Here is an 18,195-nt window from a genome sequence, read left to right as displayed (position 1 = left end):
AGGAATTTCTACAAGTAAATATTATTTCAGAAAACAACTTTGTGAAAGAGAACTAGTTTTTCTAACTCTGGGGAACCAGATACACACATATACTCATTCCATATCAACTTACCTAGCCACATCAAATGATTGTGCCTTTTGCAGTTTTGCATTTAGCTGTGATCCTGGACCAGATCTACTAAAGGAAGAACTCTTTGGCAATGTGGCTATAAATAAGAGGATGCATGTAATTATTAGTATTAGCATTTTAAACTGTAGAATTTCAACAACATGCATTTAGTTCCTAACATCAAATACAAGCATTACAGTTCTTCTGATGGTATCTCTTTTAAAAATACTAAGATAAGTTAACAATGTCTAACAAAATAGGTGAAAATACACAGGCACTTCTCTCATGTCTTTTTGCTCTTGCAGTTTTATGCAAACCTTGTTGATATCAAATTATATTGTGATTAATGTTAGAAATCATATGTAGTCCAGTATTTTAAAGTAATTCCAACAAATAGCAGTACTTCAGTAGTTACAAATAGACAGGAGAGGCCCAATTTCTACGCAACAGTTTACTGGCAAGCTAGATTTATCACACTGCTGTTACAACACGGTTAATGTTTTGTTCAACATGACTGACTCTTACAGTATGGTACATCCACGTTTCTTCTTTTAACTTTTATACAAGTTTGCTAACCAACTACATTGGGCTAAACCAAAGTACAGTCCTTATCCAAAGTCATTCCTTAAAGTAAGTTAGAATGCCTAATTCCATTTCTACTGTTCTCTGGATCCAAAGAAAATAGCCAAATAATTTGTTAACAAGAGAGTAAACACTCAGTATATGTAGCATACCAGGATGCGCAAAAGCAGGCAGAGGCTGTATAACAGCAGGAGCTCCATTAGCCAGGGGAGGTACTGCTGCTGCAGGAACAGAAGATACTAATGGTGGAGACATTCCTACTACTGGAATAGATGCCATTGGCACTGGGGCAACAGTTGTAAGAGATGGCATGCTGGCAATGCCCCCAATACCTATGGGTGAGAAAAGGAGATATTTTTTTCTAATTTAGAGGCTCCTAATATGATACAACAATTGAACTGTAGCCTGCAACCCAGCAGTAAATGCAGAATTAAGAGCAAATTGAAATGGAAACTTCCACACATCCCTTGAAAGAACTCTTACAGTCTGCTGCACCATTAGCATGGCAGAGGAACATAAAACAATGCAGAGGGAACAACATACCACTTTATAATGTATGCATATAAGATCACACTGGATGCAACACTGACTAAAAAAAGTCTATTAGCATTTGCTGAAGAAAAGAATTGTTTGCCTTGAACTAAATGAAGAGCAGCACTGTCAACTTCCAGTGAGTAATGAACCCAAAGCCTACATTTAGCCACAGCTGAAAAGGACAAGCTTCAGGATAACTGCTTGCAGCCTATTGTCAAGATGAAACGGTGCAAAGCTAATAGGGTAAAGCACACTAATGAGATATTTGAGGTGTAAGCACAGTTGCATGGATAACAGGGAGGTTAAGGAGGTACAGTCATGCCAATGGGAGAATGAGGGTGTGTGCAAACAGCTGAGATCAAGCCTATGGTGAATAAGAAAATAGAAAACAACAGATTTTGCTGGTTTTCTTGGGGGGTTGAGTTTATTATGCCAGTTTGCACTTAAACCAGTATTTGCTCTGTTCAATCTCACTGATTTCTTGCAGTCAGAAATAAAACTGTAAAACTTGTGGAAGCGACAACTGATCAAACAACACAGTTGCACGCATTTAATCAAATGCACTATTCTCTTAAGGACAGCAGTGATTCTCAGGCACCAATCAACCTGAGTCACAGTAACGACCCTCTCACTGCAGAATACAGCAGAACATCACGGTGTCAAACACGAGGTTCAGCTTCCTCTAGTTATTTTCCTCTCACCATCCCATTTTCCCTACTCTTTTCCTTGAAATGATGGCGACCTTCACAGTACTTAACCACGAGAACTGAATCAGTAGTTGTTCTAGCTAATACCAGTGCAGAACTGTTCATAAAATAAAAGCAGAGGGGTGCATTACTACCATGACTTGCAAGAAGTCAAGAAAAACACAGCTAATCTTGCCAAAGCTGGAGAGCCCTGAATGACAACAGTTTAAATAAAAACTCCATGACTTTGGAATGCCCTAGCCCTGCTACCTGCTCCACCTTGTTTCCCTGCAAACACTTTTGTTTGGAACATACAGGGAGCGGTATAAGACCTGAAGCAAACAGGAGCTCAACTGACGTTACTCAGTACGGTTGGGTGTTAAAAGCTCATTGTGATTTTTTTTGGAGCACGCATATGCGTGTGGTAGCATTTGGGTTTGAGTCCATGTACTTTTAGAGATACTTTTTCCTAAAAGTTTTTTTTAGAAACTGCAAAACAACAACCAAATTCAACTGAAGTTGCTATACTACTAGCTAACAAGGAGGAAAACAAAGAGCTTACCAAATCCTGGCGCACTAGGCAGAGCAATAGGTGGCTGCTTCATGACAGGAGGCAGTGCAGATGGCAGTTGATAACCTTGTAGTTTTAATTTGATAAGTTTCATAGCTATTGAAAACTCCAACTGATCCATCCTCCCATCATTGTTCATGTCAGCTAGAGCCCTACAAAATACAGGATTTTCACAATTAGATTCTTAAATTATGAACTACAGGAACTGACCTAGGAGCATGCACACACAGGCATGTATATTCAAGACTAACTAATTTCCACTCAAACTTCAGAACAATTACACCAGGGTACAAATGGTCATGAAACAAGACACTTTAAACTGAGAGGTTCTTGATTTCTTTCTTGGAGTGATTAATAAATATTTTTAAAGTCTCTTTTCAACTCTTAGAGGAATTACAGCAAAGCATCTAGAGAAGAAGGATTAATGTAGTTCTACAAAAACTTTGAGAAATCACACAAATGAAACTCCATAGTACTACAAACTGCACCACGGAGAATCAAATGACTTAGTCTGCCAATCTGTACTTTAGCTGCACTTAAACGTTCTTTAAATCTGTGCACTTCACTAACTACCATTACATCTGCAAGTGTACAAATGTGTTTTCAGCTAAACAATAGTACTCAAGATAAAACACTGAGACTAGGTCTTGAATAGGCTTTCATGTAAAGCAGTCTGACTTAAACAGTCTTCTTTTTGTTTCTTCATGTGATGGTTAAGAAAACTAAGCTCAGCAGGGAATAGGGTTGGGAGGCTGGGGGGAGAGAAGCAGGAAGGCTAATCTTAGTTCCTGCAATTGCAAACCAAAAACCAGAGTAAATTCACATTAATAAAGTAATTACTTGTAAACTTAGTTTTAAACATTATGCTTATTTCTTTGCATTCACATGAAGAATGAAGTACACATTTCAGTATTGAAATAATGTATTTTTAGGTTCATGCATACATTTACATGTCATGGAGATGACAACACAAATGACTCAGGCAGTCTAGTTGAACTAGAGCTTTCATTCTCATTAAATCCCTGTCAAGGAAAGCTTTCGTGCAAGTATGTGAAAAGTTATCTAAAAAGTACTGCAATAAATTGACAGTTATTTAAAAATCGATACTTAAATAAGTAGACAGCCAGGTAAATGCAGTGGCAAAGCATTCACAAAATGAAAACCCTGCCACCCCAACCAAAAGAACCCTAGGAAAACTCAGAGAAGGCAGATCCCAGCAGAGGTTGCCACACATCAGCCATACATCTCAAGAGTTTCCCTCGGTTTAGATCACCAGTAATATTTCTGCAAAAATGGAGACACTCCAACCCTTCACAGTACTTATAAGACGGCATTTTCAGCAGTGTAGCTGTCTTAATCCACCAATTTTTATGTCACAAAGTGAAATAATACTACTGAAAATCTGGCAGCAGCATTTGAAGAAGAAAGTCTGGTGAGAAAACTGTAGAGTCTGAGGCTTACAGTTAAAATGAAAAGCATGCATTGCACCACTCCCTGAAAGATGTTGAATTACCACATATGTTTCAGTGAAGACCATGTTTTGGCTTTGAGAACTTCTAGGTGTTGTTTCCCAAAGCTTCATATCACAGGGAAGTTTAATAGACACACAAAATCTGCCTGCTCTTCAGTAGCTTTAAACTTTCTTCTAATCCCACTACAAGCCAGTCTTTGGAAGCCTAAATTTAATCAAAACTGATTCTGGGACCCACACAGCATAATGTGATTTGGATTCAAGCTTCAGTCATGATCGCTTAAGCATGTGGTTCATTTGACAATCAGTTAAAAAGATGCTACTGTAGCAGTCGGACTTGGTCTATGTTAGTCCAACCAGCACAAGGAAGAGGGAAGGCCAGCATGGCAAACCTGGACCAAGAGAAGTACAAATCTGGAATGGATATCTCCTCTTCCTTGCAGAACACCACTGCTCTAGAGTCTCAGCTTCTGATCACTCTTCCACGAAGAGCAAGCAACACACTGGCACCTCCTGATGTACTGGCAGGCTAAGTTAAAGTGAAAGATGTAATGTTTTTGACTTCACGCAACTTGCAGAGACAAGTGTGAGAACCCTAAGGAAGGCAGAGGAGCCTAAATCCTGTAAGTGTTAAGCAACAGCAAGGACAGACTGCAATAACTGTCAATGAAAAACGTGTATTATCAAATGAGAGGCATAGTTACTTCTAGAAAATAGTTAAAAACACGGAGTAGGCTTCTCACATTTTGTTATTGAGGTTATCCACGTTCTGTTAATTCTGAAGTACAATGGCTTTCTCTGGACATAAAAATACTAAGAGTTTATTAGCTTCCATCATATTTTTCTGTCCAGTGGGGTGAACACACAAGCTACTATACGCAAACCTGCAAACAGACTGCAAGTATACAGTATGTAGTGCTTTCTTCCTATACAATGAAATGGATATAAACCTCAAAAAGACATGTGTGCATCTCTTCATCCCTACATCAGAAATATTTATATCAACTTAAAATTCCTGTAAAAAGTCCAAATTCATTTTGAAGGAATTCATAGTTTAACTATGACAATTAAGAATATCCACTCTGTCTGCATGGAAGTGTCCCACCACATGCCGAAGAATTTTTGCTGCCCAAAATCACCACTTAGGCTTACAAGAAACAGTAATACTCAGTACATGTTCATTTTCTTCTTCATACACCTTTTACTTTTTACAACCAAACCACTTCATATAACATACATTAGTCACCACCTATAAACAGTGATGTTAGATCTCTAAAAGTCTTACTTGGGAAAAATACATGCTACAAGTCTTAAAAACACAAAACATCCAAGAGGCAAAAGATATTTGGAATGTTAGAATGTCAGAAACTTAAAGGCTAAATGTATTTTCTGAAGTGCTCCCTTTTGTAGGTTTTGCACGACAAAGTAAAACAACATACACTGAATGAATACGGAGGGTAAGAAAGCCTCATTAGAAAACTAGAGTATTAAGAAGAATGTAAAACAGGAGCAGATAATTAGCTTCATTTAATCGATGCTTACAAGCAGACACGAGACTTTTTTCAAGGCAACTAAAGAAAATTCAAAAATATTCAACAAGGAAAACGCATGGAGTTTTTAATGAAAGTTTAGTTCAACACTTGCTTAGCCATTCTTCTGTCCAGTGGAAATGGGCAGTAAAAACCAGACTTACATAGCTAGCAAGCTGAGGATGTGCATAGGAACAAAGCTAGAGAAATTGATCTGGATAAATCTATTCCAGCAGATTTTTGACTGCACTCCAAGCACTCAGTGGTCCTCCCAAAGACGACTCATTCCTCAACATACGGAGAAGTCAGTCAGCTCCATAGTGACCGCCTGGCACCTACAACTCAAATAAGTAGTCACAATGTTCCTTACATCTTTGCATTTAAGCAAAGTAATTACACAAGTTGTATTTATAATAGTCTTATTTGTTCAACTGAAGTGGCTTCTACACCTGCAAATACTTTGATTTATAAAATTTAAGCCTTTCCATTACTAAAGCACAGGCAGAGTCCCTCAACTTGTTACGTGCCTGGCCATGAAAATGCAGTAAGAGTAAATATCATGCTATAAGCAACCTTGATTCTCCAAGCACTATTTACAGAGTGTACTGCTAGAACACAGTAAGTCTTTGCATTCTACGTGAGAAAATATTCATTGTCCAGTAATAAGAAACTTTGATGTGCACCAGTCTATTGCTTTAATTGAGCTCCTATTCACATCATCATCAGTAGCTTTTAATTTAACATCTGACCTTCTGTTCAACTCATCTACTCTACATCAGTGGCTTTGTTATTTAAATTAAGAGTACAAATTTCAGTGAGGAAAATTATGTACACACTATAGAATTTATATACATTTTTACAGCATGCTAACAAAAATCAGCTTTTCTCTGTCAAAATCTTTAGTGCAAAAATAGGACAAATTTTCATTTCTAATTACTGAACCTAGTGTCATGCTGTTAATCACAGTGCTACTTTTGAATAAACATCACCTTAAATGCAGTGAGTGGCTGACAGTAAACACTACCTAATTCCATTGTTCTGCTTCTAATGAAATTTGGAAGACTGTAGTATCCTTAAATTTGTTTCATTTAAGGTCTGGCCGGAACCAGTGCAGAGCAATAAATGGAGTAAACGTTGACTAAATATTTATCATATTTTATAGAACAGATCTCTGTTTATAACAGGGGTTTTCTAAGGAGAACAGTCGCAGTGGACTTCATCACAATGCTAGGTTTCAAGATGCTGACAAAATTTTTACCCTGCAGACCTTTTCCTCTTCCTTTCTTTCCTCTTTTCTGCAGAATGCAAAGACAACTTTATTTTTGCATTTATGAGGCGCAGAAACTGAGCATGCACATTTTTTTCCATCAAATATGCTTATGATTAGCCTACAAAACATCTATCTCCATGAAAACAGCACAGCGTTAAAACAAGGAAATCCCCTTGCAGTTCAAAAAATCTGGATTTATTTAGCTTTACATTCCCATATTAGATTATACAATCCCATATTGCATCATAAAACTCAGCCATAATTAGAGAGGAGAAATTAGGTCTTCAGCATCAGTCTCTTAACCAATGCATGTATAGCAAGACTTACAACTCACAGAATTGCCACCCATAACCTTTCACTCCCACACTTCAACACAAATATAAGAAGGTTGTGAGGGAAGCATATGTCAGAAATAGGTAAGTCAACCAATGGCTTTAGTCTGTCCTGAAAAAAAAAGTAACTCTAAATGCATGAAAAACAGATGGCATTGATTATTTTAGTTCTCATTTAATTCCAGAGAGACACGCTACACAGAAGATGCTTTTTGAGGCCATCATTCGTAAGGGCTTTAGAAGAAAGCCAGATTATTGCCTACTTAAAACCAGTTATCTTCCAAGCCTTTGCAGTCTCAATTCAAAGCCTACTTAGAGGCTTCTTAATAGATTACCAGCTTGGCAGACTCCAAAGCTTGTAAAGGGCAGAACAGTAAAGTAGTTGTCAGGACAGACCATAATAATTCCTCTAATTTGCTCCACTGAGGTCCCAGAGAATTCTTTTTTCTTAAATGAATGATGAGTAGAAGGTACACAGGAATTATCAATGCTAAAAAACATAGAGCTACTATTTTTAAGGAACATGAATTCTGGGGAAGCTTTGATGAATAGCAGAAATTACAATAGATACACTCCTCACATTCTCATCTTAGAAAACAATTACACCAATATTCTCAAAGCAGCTCTTGCAGCAGAAGACATTTAACTGGTACTTCAGCTAGCTAGCTCGCATTTTGTGAAGTTCTACTGAAAATTACTTTTTCATGATACAAAAATGCCAATTCAATTTTAGTTAAAATTAAGACAGTGAAAATCATTATATTGCTCACTTGTGCAAACAAAATTATCTCACTCATGAGATAATACCTTTGAAAAATCACAGAGATAGAGGGCTTGCTTTTACTGCAGAGAGCTCTGAAAGCAGGATGGCCACTCACTCATTAGGCCAATCCCCCCTGCAATTCCTTTCCCAGTTGTGTTTTTCATTACAGGAACTTCCATAGCCAATAAAACAGATGAAACTTTGTATTGTCTACATACAGCTGTAGGTAATCCTTTATGAAACAAATGCTAGGCTCCCATCTTGCAGACAGATTAACACAATCAACTGTATTCAAAATAAGTAGACTCATTAAGAATAAGAGAACACTTCCAAAACACAACATACATACACTGCCATATTTCTAGGATCAGAAAATAAATTTGAAGAGTTTCACTAGTTGCTCTAACTCAGAATAACAACTGTCCTTCACTAAAGACTATTGTACCTCCCCTTGTCTCCCTCTAATAATCAAGTGCTAGCTAAAAAAAAAAAAAAAAAAAAATTCCACCTATTCCAGAAATAAAGAATACTGATAGAAAAGAAGTTTTACGCAGCTTGTATCTCTCTCGGAGATTCTGGGCTTATTATTCCAGAACTCCCCCCTCTATTAAAGTACTCATGGATCTATACCAATGTTAACAGAGATTTAGATAGACAACATTAGAATATTGCTAGTAATCCACAAAGCAAGTGTGCCACTTTGAGCTCTTCCCCCTGGGAGCTAATACAAACAATGATTCACATTTTTCAATGCAGTCTTGAGCATACTGTGATGGACTTCTTGCCACTAAGTCTAACTTCTATTGTTCCTGTGGGACAGCCGTAATCAGTGGTAGGTTACAAACAAACATTCACTGACAGATCAAACGAGTTAAATCATTTGCATTGTGGGAAAAGAAGGGGGTTTTGTTTGGTTTTGGGTTTTTTTTCTGGTTTGTTTGTTGTTGGTTTTTGGTTTTTTTGGTCTTACTACCGCTATGCAACTATTTTCCTACTTGTTCATTCTAATTCTGACTGGGAATATATAACAAGTGATCTAGATTTTTACTTAAATTTACTTCTCAATTCAGAGATGATCAAAAAAAGAAGAGAGACAGTGAAAAAGAGATTTCTACATGCTTTTTTATGATTTAAAAAGGCAGCATGAATAAGTTTTAGTTCAACTTTACTTAAAAAAATGTGCAAGTTCAGGTCTTGTCTCTATGACAACTACAGAACTACTGGAATGATTCTCTCCCTCTCAAGAGGCTGAAAAACTGAATAATTCAGAGAGGAAGAGATTTTTAGTCAGACTATTTACAACTGTTTGGTTTTGTTAACACCTATTTAAAGCTAATGCCTACAGACCATTTTTGGAGAAAGAATGTCTTAAGACAAAAGTTCTTTCCTTGTTTAATTAAGAGGCAAGAGAAGTTCCAAAGGGACATCTGAACTTCCACTGAGTCTTCAGCAAATAAGATAACCAGACCAGATTTGATATTTGTAAGATGAAGATAATTTGAAAAGAAAATAAGCTATTTATTTCAAAGTCATGTAAATCCAGCTCCTCTTCCAGGCATGCATATTTCCAAAGCAATTGTTTTTCTTGCAAGAAAATAATTCTTTTCTTTCTCCAGTCAGAGCAAGATTCTGCCTTTAGAAGTCCTTACTACAACAAAAAGTTTTTATAACCGCAATAAACAGATTTGTCGAAAGTTATCCATCCCTCTGCTGCTTTTTTCCAATCCAGAACGAAAACCAGTATTATTTCACTCTGTCTAGCACCAAAAAAAAATTTTTTTAGAAGTAATATAAGTAATGTAAATTATGAATAATCTATGCAAGTTAGCATGTCCGAGTGGCAGGGTCATATAATTTGAAGTAGAAACAACTGCAATCCTGCATGAAGAAACTGGCAGACTGTAGAAATGTTTGTGATGTGTAACATAGAGCAAAGGAGATTTTGATCTGTCTGAACTCACCGAGGAATAGTAAAAATTTCAAGCTTTCAAGCTGTATCTCCAACTACAATGGAAATAGTCTACAGTAGTCTTAATTTTTGTAACAAATGTTGCAAGTCTTGCACAGGCTCTCCCATTAGAAGATTTTTAATACTAATTACTGTGCTTAGCGATTGTATTAGTACAGTTTTAATAAAGCTGAAAGCATTTAGTAATTTGAAACGAGGGCTGCAAATCGTCAACTTCAAAAATGCCATTTATAGAAGGATGCCTACTTCCAATAACTAAACTAGTAACTTAAAAACTCATCTTAAACATACAAAGCATATTTGCCTTGTAGGCTTTTGGAAAGCACACTGAACTAAATTGGTGATTTTAAACCCCAGATCGTGAAATATAGTTACTATCAAAGTCTGTACCAGTAAACTTCACTCTGACATAACTGCAATTCTCCCATCCCCGCCCATATACTCACCATATCTGTGCTAATACCGGTTGAGGTAACCCAGATTGAAAAAAAAAGTTCCTAGCTTGATCACCTATAAAATAAATAGGACACCATTTCAGAAAATGCTAAAAATACCTGTAAAAGGAAAGAGGAAATCATAAGTCAAAAATATCCAAACCAGAAGCAACAGTAAAACCGGAAATACTTAACGCTACGTATACATACCAGAGTATGAGATTTAAACTTATTTCGTCACTTGCAAACCTACCAGATATTTGCAACAAGCACATACTGTTAAAGTCTGCAACAGTCAGCACCACATGAAGTCAACTGCGCAGAAACATTAAGAGCAATGGGAAACTCATGGTTCACAATCCCTGATCTGTGTTAACGGCTCTCTTTGCAGGAATCGTATGCCTTGTGAGAACAAGAAAATTTTTTCTTCCAGGAAAGTATGAATTAATATAAACTCTATCTTAGATTTTTGGAAGTACAATGCCAGTCAGCTAGCACAAACGAAATGAAGTGGTCTTTACCCTGATGTGAACCTGATAAGCCACCATTAGAAAGTGATGGTGTATTTCAAAGTAACTTCCCAACTATCAATTAAAAGTAAAGATAGCAAACAATTACAAAAGGATTAGGCACTTGCAAATGTTGTGACCTGTAAAGGAAAGTTGTAAACAGACTAGAAATAGCACTAAATATCAAAGGAGGTCAATAGAAACAGTAGTATTTTGTACCATATCTGTCATGTAACAGGAACAGAAACAATCAAACTGCGTACTTGGAAGCATGTATGGCTGTGATGAGACTCTAGCAAGAATCTGATTCCCATTTCACACTCTGGAAATCCTCTTGATGGATCAGCCAGCAAGAAAGGTAAAACACTTCTATACTTTTCATTTCAATTGAGCATCAGAGTTTAAGTAGCACTGAAGAAAATTAAACGCAACAAAACAAACTAACAAAAAAGTAGGCATCCTATTGCCTTTAAAACCAAAGCAAATTAGTGATGTTCAATGAAAATTTGGTAGGATCAGTGCAATTCCTTTACTTGCAGCTTTGCTTCCCACAACTTAAATCAATTTTGTCATTTAGATTTTTTAAAGAGGTTACCTGTGCTGATTTCACTAGTTTAAACAGTTTCTGAAAGGGATTTCAGTTAAATTGATACATCTTTATTTAAACAGACTGCTTAATCTATTAGTATGTTAGCATGGCGAGTCGACTCCAGGCAGAAATTAAGCACCCACTCACTCACTTCCCTCCCCACAGCAGGATGGGGAAGAGAATAGGGAGAGCAAAAGTAAGAAAACTCAGAAAACTCATTGCTCGCAATAAAGACAGTTTAGGAAGTGAAAGAGTAAGGAAAAAAAACCCCAAGTGATGCAAAGGTAATCACTCACCACCTCCCTCAGGCTCAGTTTCTGAGCAATGGCTGCCTTGGAAGACAACAACCCCAGGTTTTTTTTGAGCATGATGGTATGGGATGAGCCTTTGGCCAGCTGGGGTCAGCTCTCCCAGCTGTCTCCCCTTCCCAGATTCTTGCCCAGCCCCAACCTCCTCACTGGGGGATGGAGAGTAAGAAATAGTGAAAGCCTTTCAGCTTTGCAAGCACTGTTCAGCCATAGCAAGAAAGTCCAAAGCACAGCACCATACAGTCTGCTACGAAGAAAGTTACCTCCATCTCAGCCAGACAGTGAGTTAATTCACTGAGCACATTAAAAGCACTATAAATATTACCAGGCATCAGGGTGATTCCACGTCCTGAATTCTAACTCTACAGTTTGAAAGTATCAGCTTGCTCTACACAATAGAACTGCTTTATACAGCCACAGTTATAAATAATTTTAATCCTACTCAGATGGAAATCAAGTGGCATAAACCAGTATATAGCTGGTAAATATCATCAGAAAATATCAGAAAAGCTGGGGTTGATGTTGTAAGGCATATGAAAAATGGGATATAAAATGAGTAAATCTGTTCAATTTTTTTAATTCTTATGCCCAAATGTCTCTCAGGCAACTCTGTGCATATTTAGGCTCGCTAGTTAAGAATTAATTAAATTAAATTAGAAATGAAAACTATTTCATTACCAGTGATAAATCCAGATGTTGGTTTCAGACTATGGAACTGTTGATCATGTTTAGCTCTCTCCTCCACAGTAATAGCCCAGATATCCAGGTTGCCTAGTTCAAAAGAAATGGAGAAATAAAATTAAGAAACATTATCTAAAAACTACACTATTTTTATTTCTGAGTGTAACTATAACATATCATACTGGACCTCTGAAAACAACATATACACAGAAACCGTTCATTCAAAATCTATAGTTCAAAGCTCCATGAATCCTTAAATAGCCAGTTATGACTTATGAACTCACCAGGACTAAGTGTTACCAAATTAAGACGACTGCTGAGCACTGATTCACTTATCTGGCTCACAGGAAAATTTAAGTTACAACTAGGCTGCTCAAAGTGCAATCAAACTTACAAATGGGCTATTAAAACACAACATCAGCATACCAGAGGATATAACGCAAAAAGTTCGTAACACTAGATACTTAGGGAGTGGGAGGTCGCTCGCCTCTCAGAGCAATGAAATATTCAGAGCACTTGAAATACAAGGTCTTTTAACTGAAAAGGTACCTCAAATAATCAGTTGTGTACAATGTGGTTTTGTACTATAAGAGAACAACTCTTTATTTGTCTAGGAAAAGTGCGATTCAACCACACAGTAAACATTTTTCATGGACAACAACAGCACAGGAAAGCATGTTCCTCATTCTTCTGAGAATGAGAAATCTGAATAAGAATCTGTTACACAGACCAGATTCTTCACAGCACACTCATAAATTGGAGGTGAATATTTACTTTACACTGAGATTTACTACCCTTCTACAGTGCCATGCTTCCACAACACTTTTTCCAGTTCTACCTCCACTTTTGCAGCAGTTTCTCTCCTCTCTCTCCTCTTGCAGACATTTCACTTTCATCCTTCAGATTACTTGTACTCAGAGCAAACATATCTCAGCTTCCACTTCAGACCTCCAATGAACTCTCTAACACTGTGTTTCAGGTTTGTCTCAACAATTTCTAACCAGTAAAAATCATGATTTCAACATCTGTAGAAGTACATTGCACTGGTACACATTCCTGTAACTCCTACTGTATAGGAATGTAATGATATGAAGGCATCTAAGTTAATGGAATCATGGTTTTATTGAAGCAATATTGAAAGATAAAACCTAGGCTTGCAGAAAAATAAAGTGAAGATCTAGCATTCGCTCTGTCTCAGCACTAAATTCTCAGAGATTAAATTTCAGATAATAAGGTCCACAAATATTTACAGCAAGTATTTCAAACTGCTTGTAGGCTGAGAGAATCAGACTCAGCAGTTATGAAGAACATGAGAATTTCCTGCCTCCTGAATTTCTGCTATTTAAAATCTACTTTCATGTGGCAAAATGTACTTTGGAGAGAAAAGGAAATGGACAAGGGGAAGAAAAACATTCCTTTAAATGGTAGATTTTATTAATGAAAGAAAAGCTATATTCTTGGTAAAAAAATTACCATCTCAGTTTCAGGGAACTTATGTGTTTCTAGAAACAGACAGGTTAATAATGTCTAATTCAAAGAAAGGACGTTTTATGATTAGTCCAAAAATCCAAAAATCTTCGTGATTAAGCTCACAGAGGCACTGTAAACAGATTTCATAGCTGTGCTCCCTGTGGAGATGGAGCAGGACTCTTCTTTGGATATGAACAACCCAAAACACAATGGTTCAGGTAAGCAATTATCTCCCTCATCTTCTCATGAACTCCTGACAGGAGGAAAGGAATGGTGTTAAGATTTTATGACCAATATGCAGATGAGGCCAACTAGTCTAGGCCAATTAGAAGCAGATGAACATCTCCCTGTACTAGAAACATGACTACCCCAGCCCAACATCCTAAGGCTGGATGTGGTAGCTTACACAAAGAGGAGAAATTCTTGAATATGATGTGGGGAGAAAAAAAAACCCAAGAACATGAAATTTGCAATGATTCATTGGCTTGCTCACCCTCAATTTGAGACTGACTCCAGTACCAAAAAACCCTCCAACCCCCAAAAAACACAACAACAACAACAACAACCCCAGCTCTTCCTACCTTTCTTCAAAGATGACAGTAAAACCCAGAACTAAAACTCTTACAGCATGAGGTAACTAAAAATGTATTCTGTTAACTGTTTCAAAACAAAATTTGTTGATTTCTTCTTGGGAGTCCCTGTCACTAGAATAAATGATTGTCAATATTTACTCTTCCAGATGGATATTTGGTTGGTATTGAAACAGTAGATCTCCTTTGTGGGATACGAACATCAAAAGAGCCAATGTTAAACCAAGCAAGCCAAGTAGCCTCTTCAGTCAGAAAAGTATGAATGGCATCTCTGGCATTGCCTTGTTTCCATCTTTTGTTATTTGAGGAAACAATAAGACCTACAGGAGGGCAAGAAGCAGAATCTTACCCAACACCAAGACATCATTCATGGCTTCAGATCCTGGATGCCAATACAGAGGTTGTGGAGTTGGTAGCTGGGTACAAAGAAGGCAGTCGCCAAACCACAAAACTGACTCATAAGCAAGCTATTCTTGAATGCAGCAGCAAGCCCTCTAACCATCTTTTCTTTTACATGGCTTAGCAATCACCTCATCTGCAGAATTGAAGCAGTGGGCTCTCATATATGAAATGGGCATTTTCTCCTCCAGGACAAAGCAACAGAAGGTCAAGTATACCACATTCTTCCCAACAATTACAAAAATCCTACCATGCCTGGTTTTTTTCTTTAGTCATCCTTAAAATGGGCAGTGTTCTGGAAAATCAATGAGTCACCCCAATTTAAATATTGGGTGCTGTGCTCTTTCCATACCCATTTCCCAAGCTGACTTGAAAGAGTCTTTAAAAAATAAAAGAAGCGAAATAAAAACAAAAACATCATTATTGGTATTCACAAGCAGAGGGATACCAGATATTGCAGATTTGGAGTGAAGGCTCTCCCAATATGGAGACTGCACAAATCTCCTCCCCTGCATCTTGTTTGATGACTACAGGTAACAGAAAATGTTGCGTTCTCAAAAGGATGATAAACTTCCCCATAAAAATTGGAATTTTCTTTACACCATTTGTTTCCTCTTACAACATTCTCAGACTTTTACCATCATTCTAAGAGGAGGTATGATGCTACTTGGTAGACTTGGTTCAGGTATGAATATCGTAACAAACTTCCCTCACATCACATTACAAATTAAAGATACTCTAGAAACTACATTAGTCACATGCTTATTTCATCTTCCTCTTTGCAGAGCAGTCAGATGAGAAATGTTGTTTGAGAAGAAATAGTGAATTCCTTCCTTCCTAAAGCCATGTACTAGAGTTAAAAGGATCTTGGACAGGAGGCGCAAGATCATATGATAATATATAAAGTTGAAAAAAGAAATCTGCTATCCATCTGCAATGTAATGCAAACTCTCTGAAGGAGAGGAGAATGCTTTGACGACAAGATTTCCATTAAGAATGCACATACATGTTTAAATATGGGTGTATTCAAAGCACAGCCCTAACTTTAAACAAAAGGAAATACTTCAGTCTGAACAAGCAGGTTCCTTTCACATCATGACTCCTCTTAGATTGTGAAAATCATGGTGAAATGAACCTATTCACAACTTTTTAGACAATCTGAAAGGGTATCCTACATGAAACTGGCCAGTGAGTTTATTTGGTCAAAGCTTTTGGGAGCCAGTTTCACTCCCAAATTGATAAAGTCTAGCACTAAACAAGATTTAATCCCAGAGAGCTGGACTTAAAGATAACTGAGGCAATGAATGGCAGCTTCCAATTATATGTTTGTTCTAGCTACGACATGCAAAGAGATGATGCTTCTGTTGAACTTCATGGACTTTTTCAGACTGGAAGAGATTGTGCCTAATCAACTATGTTTAACAAGAACTGGGTTTCTCTAACAACATACTCTGAATAACATGCGTGTTTCCTGAAGTCTCCCACTGAAACACTAACACTAGGTACAAATTTAGTTCCTAGCTATATCCAATCCCAAAATCTAGACTTCCATATGTATTTATATGCATACACACACTTTTTTTTTGTGTGTATGCATATTTATGTGTATAAATGTATACACAAACATACATATACACACAACAAGAATCATATCTGCAACTCCAGAGAAAAGCCCTTAACAGATGCAACATTTAAGTGGAATCAAACTACTTACTAGGTCTCAGCACTGAAATTTATCTTGCGATCTTTCTTCAGATCGGTTGCAAAACTGGGCTCAAAAGTGTATTTCATATGATTAGCAAAAAGTAATGTCTCTATTGCACTACCAGGGCCCTTCCTGGATCTTTCAAAAAGACTGAAGTTCAAGATGCTATACCTTCTCTTGCTATAAATGGAGAGCTAAAAATGCAGCACCTTTGTTCTAATCTAAGCATGGGTTATGGGACAACAAGGAAAAGAAATTTGAAGTGATAGCATCCAAAGGCATCTGTTGTACTTTTTACCAATGAAAAAGTCCAGGAATCCTCAAAGAAAATGAGTATCCACTTCTTAGCCCCAACTACCGCTGAACAAGGCTATGCCCTACTGCCAGTGGCCGAGTGGCCTGGATCTGCCCAACAGTTACAAACTGTAGGACTGTAATGGATCAATGCACAAAAAAGGGATACAGCACAGTTTTTCTCTTTGACTCATCTGAGATGTCTCTGCAAATTTTCCCGTGTGTTCTCTAATAGGTCTGCAAAACCACCACAAATCAGATAAACTATGTCAGAAAGATACACTATCCATAAACACTTCCATACAGAACATATTCCGAAAGCAACAGATTTATGCCAAGTTTTTGCATCTAAGATAAGAATAGTTCAGAATACACTATAAACAACTTACCCCCAAAAGGTGTTGGAAACTGAGCCATGGTTCTGTCGCTTTTAGCTTCTTAATAGATGCCTGAAAAACAAACAAACAACAGACAATCAGTTACAGTATCTTCCATTTTCAATATATTTTCTGTACCATCATACAAGTAATTAGTACAGCAAAAATAAAGGCAATAAAGAGCAGGTTCATAGAAATACTACCTGCAAGAATTGTCACTTACAAGAGAACTAAATGTCTCATTTTTTGCACTACCTATGCATCCACAAGTGCATCCTCATACCAGCAAACTACATTTCAGTTCTGTTTCAAGAATGTCCTCTAAAACAATCTTCATTTATAAATAATCAGTGATGTAGTAAGTTAAGTCAGTCACAACAGACAAGATCTCAGTGACACTGCTCAAGGCTGCATTACTTTACTAGGTGTTAGAGCTCTGCTCCTACTTAAGAGCAAAACTGGCTCTATTTCCAACTGTTGAAAACATTGTCAGCAATCTGGTTTTTATTCCTGACAGAAAAATTCATGAAATGCACATCTTGCTTAGAGTTCCTTTGTTTTAAACAAAGTACATTAAAAAATGAAACTAGATTTCAAAACTGCTTTACCCCCAAACTAGTCCACAAATTTAATAAGCACATCCAAATTAACAAAGTGGTGAAGGTGACATCGCAAGCAAAAATACGTTAGTTGGTGGGAGATACTCCAATGTTAGCGCTGCTTGCTTTTCAAATAAAAGCAATCTACACAGTCTAGAAATTTAATCTTTAAAGAAAAAAGGAAAAACATTTTTCTTACTCCACACAAAGACTGACATGAACAGCCTGAGCCAAGAGGACAATAGCTAGCAACAGAGTCACAAAACAATGAAAAAGCAGCCTCTTGTCCTACTAGATTCCACTCATGTTTTCCAGGCAACAGGAGAAAAGCAAAAGGAAACAGAATCAGAAGGAGAATAATTTAGACTCCTTGAGCAGCAGCAGAAATTTATCAATATCACTAAGAAAAGGCATTAACTTGCAT

The 18,195-nt window shown here is 37.1% G+C and overlaps 1 protein-coding gene across 1 annotated transcript in view; it reads right to left on the bottom strand.

Moving 5' to 3' along the window:
* The window catches only part of LOC104157807 (intersectin-1-like), a gene marked incomplete at its 3' end in the record, with an annotated part of 48,323 nt that extends 31,111 nt beyond the window's left edge, over positions 1-17,212 (bottom strand). The window contains exons 1-6 of the mRNA XM_009695285.1: positions 17,185-17,212; positions 12,335-12,427; positions 10,263-10,326; positions 2,474-2,634; positions 844-1,023; positions 113-206 (exon numbers count right to left, since the gene is read on the bottom strand). Coding sequence (XP_009693587.1) covers positions 113-206; positions 844-1,023; positions 2,474-2,634; positions 10,263-10,326; positions 12,335-12,427; positions 17,185-17,212 — 620 coding nt within the window. The remainder of the gene's footprint in view (positions 1-112; positions 207-843; positions 1,024-2,473; positions 2,635-10,262; positions 10,327-12,334; positions 12,428-17,184) is intronic.
* Positions 17,213-18,195: the final 983 nt, after the last annotated feature.

The sequence above is a fragment of the Cariama cristata genome, unplaced genomic scaffold (assembly GCF_000690535.1).
Source record: "Cariama cristata isolate BGI_N322 unplaced genomic scaffold, ASM69053v1 scaffold23282, whole genome shotgun sequence".
In the NCBI taxonomy this organism is placed as follows: domain Eukaryota; kingdom Metazoa; phylum Chordata; class Aves; order Cariamiformes; family Cariamidae; genus Cariama; species Cariama cristata.
This window is presented reverse-complemented; position numbering and strand designations above follow the sequence as displayed.